We start from the raw sequence: 12,321 nt of genomic DNA on the forward strand, positions 1-12,321 counted from the left end.
TTAACCCGGAATGACCAAAGCTCCACCACATCATCTACGTCTAGTCCATGATCACTCACAATGCGTTTCCAGGGAGATTTTAACACATAGAATTCCTTTGCTTTGTTTGGATTCCACAACCCCAAGTTTATTTCTTGTTGCTTAAGCTTTGGGTCTATCAATGGAACTGTAAGGGACCCATAATTTCTTAGTATATTCTTCTCATGGGGTTCGAGGAAAGTCGTGGATCTGGTTTGCTGCCGAGGCAGCAGCAGCCTGCATTGCTGGCTCTTTATGTCACTCTCAAACAAACTCTTGTGCACCAACCTTTGCACATTTGTCCCGTTCATATTTCCAATCAAACTCTTGAATTCTTCAGGCAAGTTAGGGGGAGGAATGTCGTTGTCGAATATGACCTTCTTACCCTTGTTCCTCGCCGCCACCACCACCCTCCTCTTTTTCTTCTTAATGTCTTTCTTCACATTCAAGCCCAGTGACATGTTGGAAAAGCTAGCTCTCTTCTTCTGAGCATAGCTTAGCTTTTGGCCGAATATGGTGATACTTTTACATGACGACCTTAGTTTCTTAGGGTAGTTCTGTATTAGATATTCCTCAAGTAAACTGCCACACAAAATTACACAGTACATAATTAATTAGTACCTAAGGAGAAATTATATGAAACAAAGTCATTGGTGGATGCATGCACAGATTATGATTAATTATATACTAATTAACATAATTAGTTAAATTAATTAGCTTCTAATAGTAACAGAGCCGTCCTCTGGGTGTGGTTTGGATTTTGCAAAGAAAAAGATGGGGAGGATGATATTGAATCACGAAGGCATTAAAGAAGCTTACTTTGTGACTTGTTGGATGGGGCAGTGTGAGACTTCTTCTTCTCCTCTGATGATGAGCCTGTTTTCTTCTTTCTGTGACAAATTAAACAAATAAATTGTTGCAATAAATAATTGCACTGTAAATGTTTAAAAATGAAATTTATGACTGATTAATTACGTCGGAAAATCAATTAGAGAAATTAATATTGTATACTTACTGGAGTAGTAGACATATTGCTAGGGCCAGCAGACATATCATTCAAAAAGTTGAAGTTGGAGAAGCGTTTCTTTGGAGGTACCAAAATTTCTTCCTTCGTTTTCTGGGCAGCAATAAAACAAGCTGCCTCCGCCAACGTATTGAGCGGGGACGAGCCATTGCCATGCTCATCAGAATCTTTCTTACTGAGCAAACCCATCTTCTGTTCTTCTTCCTCCTCTCGAATCATAATGCTCGTCGATTTCATCAATGCTTGCTTTCAAGTGAATAATAGAGCGTATACAAAAAATTTGAGTGAGAGAAGTGAGAAGGGTTCTTGTGTTATATAGTTTTCTCTCTTACGAGTATAATTTTCCCAGTGTGATTTGGAAATAAGAAAGTTTTGGGAATTTTGAATCCCAATTGGAATCGAATAAAACTCCATAATGTTTTAGGAAAGTGTAAGTGAAAATATGTGACATGGAAATTGGAAAGTTTAATTGGTCTCCAAGTAATCTTGTATAACATTAAACCTTATGTGCCACGTAGTCACACCAAAGGCTAGAGGAAAGAGAAACTCCAAGGGCTTTAGGGTTTGAACAGATTATAATTAAAATTAACATTTCTAGAATTAAAATTGATGCCCCAACTCCAAAACATGTCGGTTTTATTCTGATGCCACTTTTTTTTGTTTTTTGTTTTGTTTTTGTTTTTGTGTGTGTGTGTAGTGATGATCCTTGAGTGCTAACCTAGAAATGAATGGTGATAATCCAAGACCAATTTTTAAATGGCAACGATTTTTGGTCATCTTGATCTGCCCACATTTGAGACGTGGAACATAAAATCTAATACAAGTGACCAAAAACTATAGTTGCTCGACTTGAAAAGATTTAATTCATCCAATTAAAAGTTACTTGAAAAGAGTTAACATCTAACCAACTAAACTGCAATTTTTTTTCAATGTTACATTAATGACATGTTTACTTATATGTTCTTTTTACTTGAGTTATAGCTAGTAGGTAACATACTGTATGCCCAGTTTGTTTTGTGTACTTGAATTAGAGATGAAAGATTATGCAACTTGCAAGGAATTTGTAACTCAAAAGATTAAGAGCAGTTAGCCATACATTACGTGATTTGTATTTTGTATGGATCAATCGTGATCCTTCTATTAATGTTTTCACTATTTATTTACAAAGACACAATAGACATAATTAAGAAAATATATAATAAAAGTTAATGGGTCTAAATCCATAATAAAGAAAAACTATTCGGATTCAAATCAAGTACATATTTTGGACTTGAATCTAAAAGCCCCTTTGTTGAATGTGGCAATGGGAGCGTTTCTTAATAATCTTGGGAACTTCTTGTTGATGGCTCCCTCACTTTTCTTCTTCATCATCATCATCACTTCCAGACCCAACTTGGCTACAAGTAGTACTCTCCAATATCTCTTCTTTTTCTCTTTTGATCATCACTGGCTCGTTTCCTTCTTTCTGTGACAAGTTAATTAAAAAAAACTAAATGTTAGAAAATTAAAGTATTGATTATGTGAAAATTTAATCAGAGACAAAAATACTTACAGGAATGGTATTGGAATTGCTAGGGCTAGGCATGTCATTCAAGAAATTGAAGTACAAGGAGCTTTGTTTCGTGGGAGGTACCGAAGAATTCTCTTGATGCAACTTGAATACACTACAAATAGTCTTCGACAATGTCTCAAGAGGGGACAAGCCATCACCAAAATCTTCCTTACTCATCACACCTCCTCCTCCTTCTTCTTCTCCAATCTTAGTATCGATCTTAGTAATCGATATTATTGCGTGTGCCTTGAAGCGATCAAGAAAACGATAAGCAGTTAATAAATTAAGTGACACACAACTTCGAAGGGTTCGTATATTTATACAATAGATTAATCCTAAATGAATGAAATAAGTTTTTATTCCAATCCAACGGTGGAGTATTATAATAAAATAAATCGATATGTAATAAAAGAAAATCATGTGTACACATATCTTAGGAAAGTATGAGTAAATATATAACATGGAGAAAGAAAAGCTTAATTGATTCTCAAGTAATATACAAAATACTAGTTGGCTAGGCAGTGAGATCGCTGTTTTGCACCTAAATTTGAGTTCCCTCCTTGTAAATTAGATTAATTTAGGGAAATATAAAATATTACTTGCAGAAAAATAAAAATTTAAAAAGGTCATGTATTAAAAAAAAAAGTCTCTTGCCGGATTTTAATATATCTTTTACATTAACCTTTCTTTAAGTTACGTCTACCCATGATGTAGCCCAGATTTTTACTTGTTCTAGCCCAGATTTATTCAAACGTAGGAAAATTGGGCTTGGTTTGATTTCTATATACCCCAGGCCATAAAATTGGGGTTCGAATTGGTTTTTTATGTTTTTGTTTTTTCTCACTTTATACTTTTTAGGCCTTTTTTTGTTATGTTTTTTTAAATAATATTTTTAAGCTAAGAGACCATATTTATTATTATTATTTATATATAAATTAAAGGCGCAAGCTCTTTACTTTGGATACTACATGCCTCCTTATCGGTAAGGAGATACTCCTCCTTCTTGCGAATCACAGTTTGACACATATGCAAAAATAATTCATCAAAAACACAAAAAAGAAAAACTTTTACACACACGTCATATTGCTATTGATAGGAATGTATGAGCTCTTATTTACCTAGTAAGAAGGGAAGTGCTTTCCTTTTATTTTTATAATTTTAATTGATTTTTTGGCATGCATACAACACAATGTATTTGAACCATCTAAAATGTAGTCCCCTTTTCGAAGTCGAGATTTCTTCTGATAAACTCGAGATTTCTTCTAATAAAATAAAAATTGAGTGTCATTAGACCAAATGATAATTTGTTATAATTTATCAACCTAAAATTAGCTCATCATCCTTCTAATGGTTCATGCCAACTATAAGTTGAGCACCGCAAAGGACTTCTAATTGTAACTCTAGTAATTGGTAGCATTTACTTATGCATATGAAGTTAAGATGAAAGCCAAGCCGTACAGTTTATGATCATCTGGTCATCCTCAACTTCGTTATTTGGCTCTAAAATTAAATACACGATAAAAACAGAGGAACAGTGACAGATGGGTCTTTCTTTCAAAATCAAAGAAGTGAGAGTGACAGCAGAAATTTCGTCATAAACCGTACATTGCTAACTTCCAATTGCTGTGAAGCTCTTCGGTTCTTCCCACCAGCCCCTGCAAAACCCAAATCAGATTCACTGCCAAATCGCCAACGCAGGGAGAAAAAGTGGTATGATGAGAAAGAAGAGAGTGTTGGTAGTCGGAGGCACAGGTTACTTGGGACAACATGTATTGCAAGGCTTTTCAGAGATTCAAGCCACCACCCCTTGCGATCTGGCCTTTACCCACCACTCCAATCCTCCTCCCCCAGCATTGCTCACTGCATTTCCTCATTTGCTGTCTTTCCATGTCGATTTGAAGACCGGCCAAGGATTTCAAGCCATTTCTCAAACGTTTGGCCCGGTTAGTTCTTAACCCACTACACTACAACACTAACAGTTCTCTTTTATTTTTAATATTACAATGATTTTGATTTCTGGGTTCAAGTTTCAACCTGTGGAATCTATAATTTGGAGTGGTGGGCGTTGTAAATTTTGGTTTACTGGGTCTGAATTTTCTGCATACCACTCACACTGCTAATGTATCAGCTGAAATGGAGTGTGCTAGCTTAATGGGTTTTGCTTGCTTTTTGTTTCTTGTTGTGGGTTCTTTTGTTTTTTCATTTTCCTGCTAAATTTACATGCTAATTATCGGGGATATTTGTTTACTCTGTTCCGTTTTTGAGTTGAGGCTCATCCATTAATGTTTTTTCTTTCAAAAAAATGCTTTTAGGACTCTTATAGAGCCATATATAAGCCAATAGTTGTTTAGGGAACTTACAATATGTGAAAAGCTTCAACCAATTCGTCTGCTGGTATGTGTTTTTTGAATGAAAGATGAATATGATCTCAAGTACTTAACTCAAATAATCAACCTTTCAAGTGCTGAGAAGTGTATTAACTTTGAATTGCCAGCCTGATGTGGTCATAAACTGCGCTGCACTCTCCGTACCTCGTGCCTGTGAAATGGATCCTACTGCTTCTATGTCTGTGAATGTGCCATCTTCTCTTGTAAATTGGTTATTGAGCTTAGAGGAGAGCAATTCTCTTCTGATCCATTTGTCAACCGATCAAGGTGAAGCCACTCTTAATCATTCTGTTTTAGATTTGGCTTAATATAACCAGGCAAGAGAAAAGGGAAAAAAGAAAAAAGAAAATGGCAATAGGAAGAACAATAAGTCTCCGCTGCAGGCACAATTTTCTCATTAATGTGCGGTAGAGATTTAAAGGATGTTTAATTGTCTCCAGTAGTAAAAAACTTTTATTCTAAGACCCTTGTGATTTGCCAGTTGAGGGAGATAAGGTCAGGAAAAGTAGGATAGATATTGCTGGGTTAATTGAGTTGATATTACAGTATATATACTTTAGAACTTCTATGGAAATTTGAAAAAAAAAAGGGAAGGGGGAGAGAAAGGGGGCGCCCGGGGGTGGGGGGTGGGTGAGTTACTTTTCATGACATTGAGGAAATGGACACTGCATCTGAGGATCATGAATATCAGGGTGGTTTTTTGAGTAGGAATTTATAAAGCTTGACTTTCTCAGCCTCCTTAAGCTTCACAAGACGATTCTTCATGGATTAATGCATTACCAGATGGAAGAACCTTTTATTGATCTGGAGATTTTCATCCTGTTATCACCTCTTTCAAACTGTTTACATTTCTAATATTTGCAGTTGATCGTCTTGATCTTGAACCCAATTTTTGCATTTTACCTGCTGAAATTTTTGGCAATCACATGTTACTGTTGATTCCATTGAAATAGGCATGACTAGAATCAGGGAGTGCAAGAAAGGCTGTTAAATTATTTTCTTGGGTTGTCAAATGCTTTCTATTCCTATGGAGTTAGGCTTAATGACCTCAAAGAATTATCTCAGTACGAGAACATTTAAAATGTAGGAACTTTTTAAGCACTCGCCCATGCATGACTTCATATGATCTGCTGTTTCTCTTTGGTAATTCTGAAAGACTGCATCCACATTGCAGACATTGCTTTTTTCTATTTGAACCACTGATCTTTTGTTTTATACCTTTATGCTGATTATTCCTAGATCGTGACTGATGCCATTTTCCATCAGTTTATGAAGGGGTGAAGTCCTTTTACAAGGAAGATGATGAAACTGTACCTGTAAATGTTTATGGGAAATCAAAAGTGGCAGCAGAGCAGTTCATTTCTGAAAAGTGCTCAAACTTTGCAATTTTGAGAAGCAGTATCATTTTTGGGCCACAGACACTCTCGCCAGTTCCAAAATCTCTTCCAATTCAGGTGTGTATACTGAAAACAGACCTTAAGGTATTTTTGCTAGTTTGTTGTCGATTAGTTTAGGACCACCTACTAATTTGATACAAGAGAATAATGAATATAAAGATACAACTTAGTAAATCCGACCCTGGTACTTTACTTTGAGTCAAATCACTGATTTTCATGTGATTAATGTAGTGGATTGATGGTGTCTTCTCCAAAGGAAATACAAGCGAGTTCTTTCATGATGAGTTCCGTTGCCCTGTGTATGTAAAAGATGTTGTAGCTGTCATACTAGCTTTGTCCAAGAGGTGGATATCAGGTATGAAGTCATAACATTCATACTTTCATACTTGTTGGATCAACAAAATTTCTGGACCTGCAATATGTTTCCTTTTTTGTTAAATAGTTTTTTCTTTGTCTCTATGATACTATGGGTATTTTCTACTTTCTATGCTTTCACTTACGTATTGATGGTTGTGAACTTGTGATATTCATGGAATTGCTGCAGACGGTAAGCAAACAAAGTTGCTACTAAATGTGGGTGGACCAGATAGGGTATCCCGTCTTCAAATGGCTGAGACTGTTGCAGATATTAGGGGATACAATCCCTCATTGATCAAATCAGTGTCTGCATCATCAGTACGTATACTTTGTACCAATTGTAGTTTTTGTCATGCTCAAGATACATAGTGATCAACACCTTTGTTGCATTACATACTGAATAAAAAACATGTGACTCATCAGTTTCAAGTTGCATTCAGATGACTTGATTTCCACGTTGCCTTGCGTTTGCTTGGCAACAATAACCCTTCTTCTTTTCTTTTTTGGTGATGAGGAAAACCCTTCTTCTGACTTTGCCTCACTACCCAATTTGTTTACCCGAAATTTTCTGTACCTGAGAAATGTGTTGTACTTTCAGGTTGATCGTGGAGTAAAGTCTCCGGCTGACATATCCATGGATATCACTAAGCTGGTTCAGACACTTGGTGTTACTCCTACTTCATTTACAGATGGTGTCAGATTGACGCTTTCAACGGAGGTTAAGTCTTGATGCCCTGAAGATACCGTAAATTGCTTCCTAGTTGTAGTACTAAGGAATAAAAATCACTTTCTGTTTTACTGGATTGGGAAAAAATATCGTTAAAATTGTTCCGAAAGCAACAAACTTTGTACCCAAGAAACTTCAAATGTATACTTACAATTTGCTGTTCAAAATTGTATGAAGGTACATACATTCATTGATTGAATTATTTGATGGGCATGAGCTCATCTAAATTGTATGCACAAACGTAATATATGGAGGGCCAAATTTGTCTTGCACCATGCTTAACTAATAAGATAGTTCCAATCTCTATTGGTCACCAGACACATAAGAGAATTCTAAACCCTAATTCATACTAATTAACACATCAATACAATTGAACCGAACATGAAATCAATAAATTATGGTTTATTACCACTTATCAAGAACGGTTGGCACAAATGTTAAACATATCGAACTAGTGTCAAATACGAATGATTCAATTCTGGCTCAACAAAGCTTGTCAAGTCATTTGACACGATTAATTAAGCCTAGTGACCCTTTTAGAATTGCCTCCGTAAGAAGCACTTCTGTTCATAAAATGTACTAATAAAAAGCACTTACTACTAGTTGCTTCTCTATATTCTGCTTTTATGACTCGTAAATACTTTTAAAGTTTTCTGCTAAATGTTTTTAGAAATGCTTTAAACTATTTCAGAAGCAGTTCCGAACATGCATGACTGACTCAACTCGATTGCCACCCAGCTATTTGGGCCTTCAAAGCATCAAGACATTTGGGCTTCTAAAGCATCAAGAAATTTGGGCCAATCCGAAACCTTGTATCTTCCAATGTACAGTTCCAAAAGACGGCCAATACAATTACACAGTTTCAGTGAGCACCCAAACGCAGCTCTTTGTCCCCTTCAGCTGAATCAGCTCTACAACGCCCCTCAGTTAGGTTCGTCCGCATTCAATCCAACCCCTATCCTTCAATTCTCATACGCAATCTGATATATGTGCTTCAGAAGATTGAGAAAATTAGGGTTTCAATTTGTTTGTTATTTGATTTTCTGATCCATTTCCTGTAATTGCGCAGCAGAGAAAGAGAAGAGAATATTGACGATCGAGCATGGGAGGAGGTGAACATGCACACGGAGATGGGGCCCACGGAGACTTCAGGGCCAAGGTGTGGAGCATGAGTGGGGGTCCGTACTGTAGGCCCAAGCACTGGAAGCGCAACACCGCCATCGCCATGGCCGGCATCTTCCTTGTCTGCATTCCTATCGCCATGAAATCTGCCGAGCTCGAGGTCTCTTTTTATCACCTAGTCTCATCCCTATATTTTTCCTCTCGTTTCGTTAAAATGTTTTTATTTTAGACTTCCGTTTGGTTCTTGAGAAAATGTAGAAATCTGAAGGAATACAAGTTTTGGATCTTGGATTATAAAATTGTTAGTACCTGAATGCTCACTAAGCTTGACTGAACTGAACCTAGCTTTCATAACTTCTTTGGATTTAGTTGAGGTTTAGATTTTTTCTTGGTGAAATTAAGCAAATGACTACCTATGTACGCCTTCCAGATTTATTTTGTGAAATAGTCAGGGTGGAAGATTGTCATCGTGATTGTAGGTTTGTCAACTTGTGATTGTAAGGGTCTTGCTTTGCAATGTGAGTGGTAGACTTGGAAAAATTGAGTAAACAGATGAATTTAGGTTAATGTATGAGTATAACCGTAACTTAAATGAACAATTAAAATGTGACGGTGATAGCTGTGAGTTAGAGTTCTTCAAAACTTAATGATGCTTTAACCTGAAGGGAAAACTCATGAAATCTAGTATCTAAGATAACTAGAGGATTGAATTAAGATATGCTTAAAAGGATTCTTTAGACTCTTGACCTAGTAGGCTTTGCTGTGACATGCTTTTTGAACTTCATTTTGATTTGGATAAAAGGTTTGCCAGCTTGAATGCTTCCTGTCCTTTTGTTCTTGGGCCTCCTGTAATCAATTTTCTAGATAAGTATAACCTATTAAATACAAGCTACTAGAATTAGAGACCTTCATACTAAAAGTGGTTTTTCATTTTAATGAACTGTAATTCATTTTTTATTTAGTTATAAAATATATAAGAAGCGTTGAGTTTCATTTAGTTATGCACTTTTTATTGTTATAGAACATTACATACCTTTGGCACCTGTAAAGTTGTTCTGTTACAAACCGTTCAATTATAAAAAAAAAATTCTGCACAAAGATGTTGTAACTAAATGGTGACATATATCTTATTTTTTCTGATAACAATGCACATGGGCTGAAATTATTGTCTCTTATATGCCTTTAATTGATGTACTAGGTAGAGGGTTTATGATTCTTTTTTGGCAGTAAAAATCTGCTTGTGCATACTTGCTGAACTTGATAAGATTGTTACATTTCATGGTGTTAACATTAATTTTTTGCATAACGTACTGTCCAGAAGATCCAAGGGTCTTCAGAATTATTTTTTCCAAGTAGGGTAGGATTTTTCTTTTTGGTTTCATCTTCGTTTAAAAAAGAATGAGCATTTTGGGGAATATTTTTTTGGAAGATTCCCTACTTGACCTGAGTAGCTTAGAAGCTCAACTGTTAAAACACAAAACATTGTTGATACTAATTTCTAGGCTTGTTTCTTATACTTTAAGCTATTGAAGATTAGGGCTAAAGTGCATGTTTCCTTGTCATGGACATAACACTTATGTGCTACTCTAAAGAGCCACTCAATAATAGATAGTACTTTCTAGTTGAAGCCCCTAGGCTAAGGATGCATACAGACCCAGTATTATATTATTAGCTGGCCAGAACAATTATGTCCAGGCACTTGTTGAAGTATGACAAATTGCATCCATCTTTGCTTACAGATTTTTAATGCCTTGGAAATAACGGGGTTGAAGATGTTGTTTAGTTGTTGGTTAGTCATGTCATACTTTTTATATATCATGAAAACTTTATGTAACTAAAAAACATTAAGTGGTTTATATTAATATTTTATTTCTTTGGAATAATGATGGAAGGATATGTTGTTTAGTTTCTTTGCATCAGCAAAAGGTTGTCTTTGTTATATTATATCTTTGGCGTGCTTCTTATGCTTAATAGTTCTTAATAATCCTCTTATTCTAAAAGATATTCCTTAATAATGCATTTATGCGGGCTTAATTTTTTTAATTACTTGTCCAAAAAGGCAAACATATCTGGTTGGATCAGATGCTGTTCCTCTTGAATGGATTTGAGCCACACCCTTTCTATGGCTGAATGACTGAAAATGTTCATAGACTGTGGTAATTATTAGTTCTAAGAGAACTTATATCTTATTGCAGCAACGGCCACATAATCCTGTACGCCCGATCCCATCACAACTCTGGTGCAAGAACTTTGGAAAGAAAGACTACTGAGTTTATTTAGGACCGTTGGGTGAAAGCAGTACCAGCGGAGGTTGGGTATCTAAATCTTGCAGCACGCAAATTATTCCTTGTATTAGATGTTTGCAGAGAATATGAGCAGCCTTTTAACACATGTTGTGTACATGTTTTCGTAATCTTGAATTTGTTAGTGATTATGTGAGTTATTATTCACTTTGCTATACTGTCAATCTCCAAAATAAATTGTCTACCTCTGTGTCTAGCTTTTGTTAATAAAGTATTTGAATTGGCCTTGGTTGATATTGTTTAGTTGCCATAGAATCTTTAAATATTTACAAGACAAGAAAGAGGTCTAGACATCAATTACTTTTTCAGGTTGCCACACGCTAGCAGTCAAAATATGCTCAAAAGATTTTGTTCTGTTGCATCACTCAAATGGAATCAAATTCTAATTTTCTTGACTTTGAATTCATTGGTTTTGCTCATACAAAGTGTATAAAACTTTTGATTTGGCAGCAATGTGCAGGTCAATTTTGGCAATCTGAAGCTTCCTAGATTGCTTCCATCAATTACTTTTTTTAATATCCAACCCTAGCCGCTAGGTGAGGTTCTTGCACATTTATTCTAAATTCCCTCCACACACAACATGCACAAGAAAAATTCCTCTTTTACAATCTATCTGGGCAGGTTAATACTACTAGGGGTGTGCATCCAAACCGAAAACCGAGTCGAAGATAGAAGATTAAATACTTAATTTTATTGATTACAAGGGACAAAGGAATAATTAACTTGACAAAGTAAAGTTCTATCTAGTTGGGGATATTTATTAGGGGAATGCTCTTTCTGAAGACAAGACTGAGTTTGGTGTTTAGGCAATTCGATTCGATCATTGTCTACAATTATTATTATTTATTGATTATAGTTGTCATGACTCGTGACTTCTGAACAGCGCAACAAAGCTTTGATTTGACAATTCTCCCCCATTCATTGTCATATCAATTACGTCATAAAAATAAACTTTTATCCTCCATCCATTCGTAACAAAAAGCTGTGAGTCGGGTTAAATTATCCGAATTTGCACTTTGAATTCATTCTGTAAATTATCCGAATTTTCACCTTTGAATTCATTCTTGTCGCATCTTTTCACTCGAAAACTCTCATTTTGATTTGTTCGTTTTTCACTTAAAATGAGTTTGGGATATTTGCTGAACATTCTTTCATAGTGTTAAGAGTGGTTATGCTTCAAAATTGTTTTAGGGTTTATTGTTGAAAGTTCGGGAATTGTTTGATTTGGGATTTTAATTAGAACTGTGATGCATGTTTTAGGGTTTATTGCATCACTGTAGGTTTGTTTGTTTTTTTTTTTTCTTAAAGTCTCTCATGATTTGGTTCAGGTAGCGATCTTCTTAAGATGAATGTGCTTTCCAACAGTCATTTTCTTGGGTTGAGTGTGCTTGAGTCGTGCCTTTCATGTTGATTTTGGGGAAGTACAAGGCTCTC

The 12,321-nt window shown here is 35.7% G+C and overlaps 2 protein-coding genes across 3 annotated transcripts; both read left to right on the plus strand.

Moving 5' to 3' along the window:
* The first annotated feature begins 4,122 nt into the window (after nt 1-4,122).
* On the plus strand, nt 4,123-7,694 carry LOC110759260 (NAD(P)-binding Rossmann-fold superfamily protein). Its single transcript, XM_021961309.2, has 6 exons — nt 4,123-4,537; nt 5,089-5,248; nt 6,248-6,435; nt 6,610-6,733; nt 6,923-7,053; nt 7,334-7,694. The coding sequence occupies exons 1-6, from the start codon at nt 4,307-4,309 to the stop codon at nt 7,463-7,465; spliced, it is 966 nt and encodes a 321-aa protein (XP_021817001.1). The 5' UTR covers nt 4,123-4,306; the 3' UTR covers nt 7,466-7,694.
* Nucleotides 7,695-8,247: 553 nt separating this feature from the next.
* LOC110759361 (uncharacterized) lies at nt 8,248-11,121 on the plus strand. Of its 2 annotated transcripts, none has more exons than XM_021961409.2 (3): nt 8,248-8,393; nt 8,532-8,744; nt 10,780-11,121. In XM_021961409.2, the coding sequence occupies exons 2-3, from the start codon at nt 8,565-8,567 to the stop codon at nt 10,852-10,854; spliced, it is 255 nt and encodes an 84-aa protein (XP_021817101.1). In that variant the 5' UTR covers nt 8,248-8,393; nt 8,532-8,564; the 3' UTR covers nt 10,855-11,121. The 2 variants fall into 2 exon arrangements, with proteins under 2 accessions (XP_021817101.1, XP_021817102.1); XM_021961410.2 differs by having other exon boundaries at nt 8,274-8,393; nt 8,535-8,744.
* Nucleotides 11,122-12,321: the final 1,200 nt, after the last annotated feature.

This window comes from Prunus avium, chromosome 2 (genome assembly GCF_965620075.1).
Source record: "Prunus avium chromosome 2, drPruAviu1.hap1.1, whole genome shotgun sequence".
Lineage (NCBI taxonomy): Eukaryota > Viridiplantae > Streptophyta > Magnoliopsida > Rosales > Rosaceae > Prunus > Prunus avium.

Excerpts from the sequence above, each read along its gene's own strand:
- LOC110759361 (XM_021961409.2), top strand. The coding sequence starts at position 8,565 with ATGGGAGGAGGTGAACATGCACACGGAGATGGGGCCCACGGAGACTTC. Across the intron at positions 8,745-10,779 it reads TGAAATCTGCCGAGCTCGAG|CAACGGCCACATAATCCTGT; the intron begins GTCTCTTTTTAT and ends ATCTTATTGCAG.
- LOC110759260 (XM_021961309.2), top strand. The coding sequence starts at position 4,307 with ATGATGAGAAAGAAGAGAGTGTTGGTAGTCGGAGGCACAGGTTACTTG. Across the intron at positions 4,538-5,088 it reads TTTCTCAAACGTTTGGCCCG|CCTGATGTGGTCATAAACTG; the intron begins GTTAGTTCTTAA and ends TTGAATTGCCAG. Across the intron at positions 6,436-6,609 it reads CAAAATCTCTTCCAATTCAG|TGGATTGATGGTGTCTTCTC; the intron begins GTGTGTATACTG and ends TGATTAATGTAG.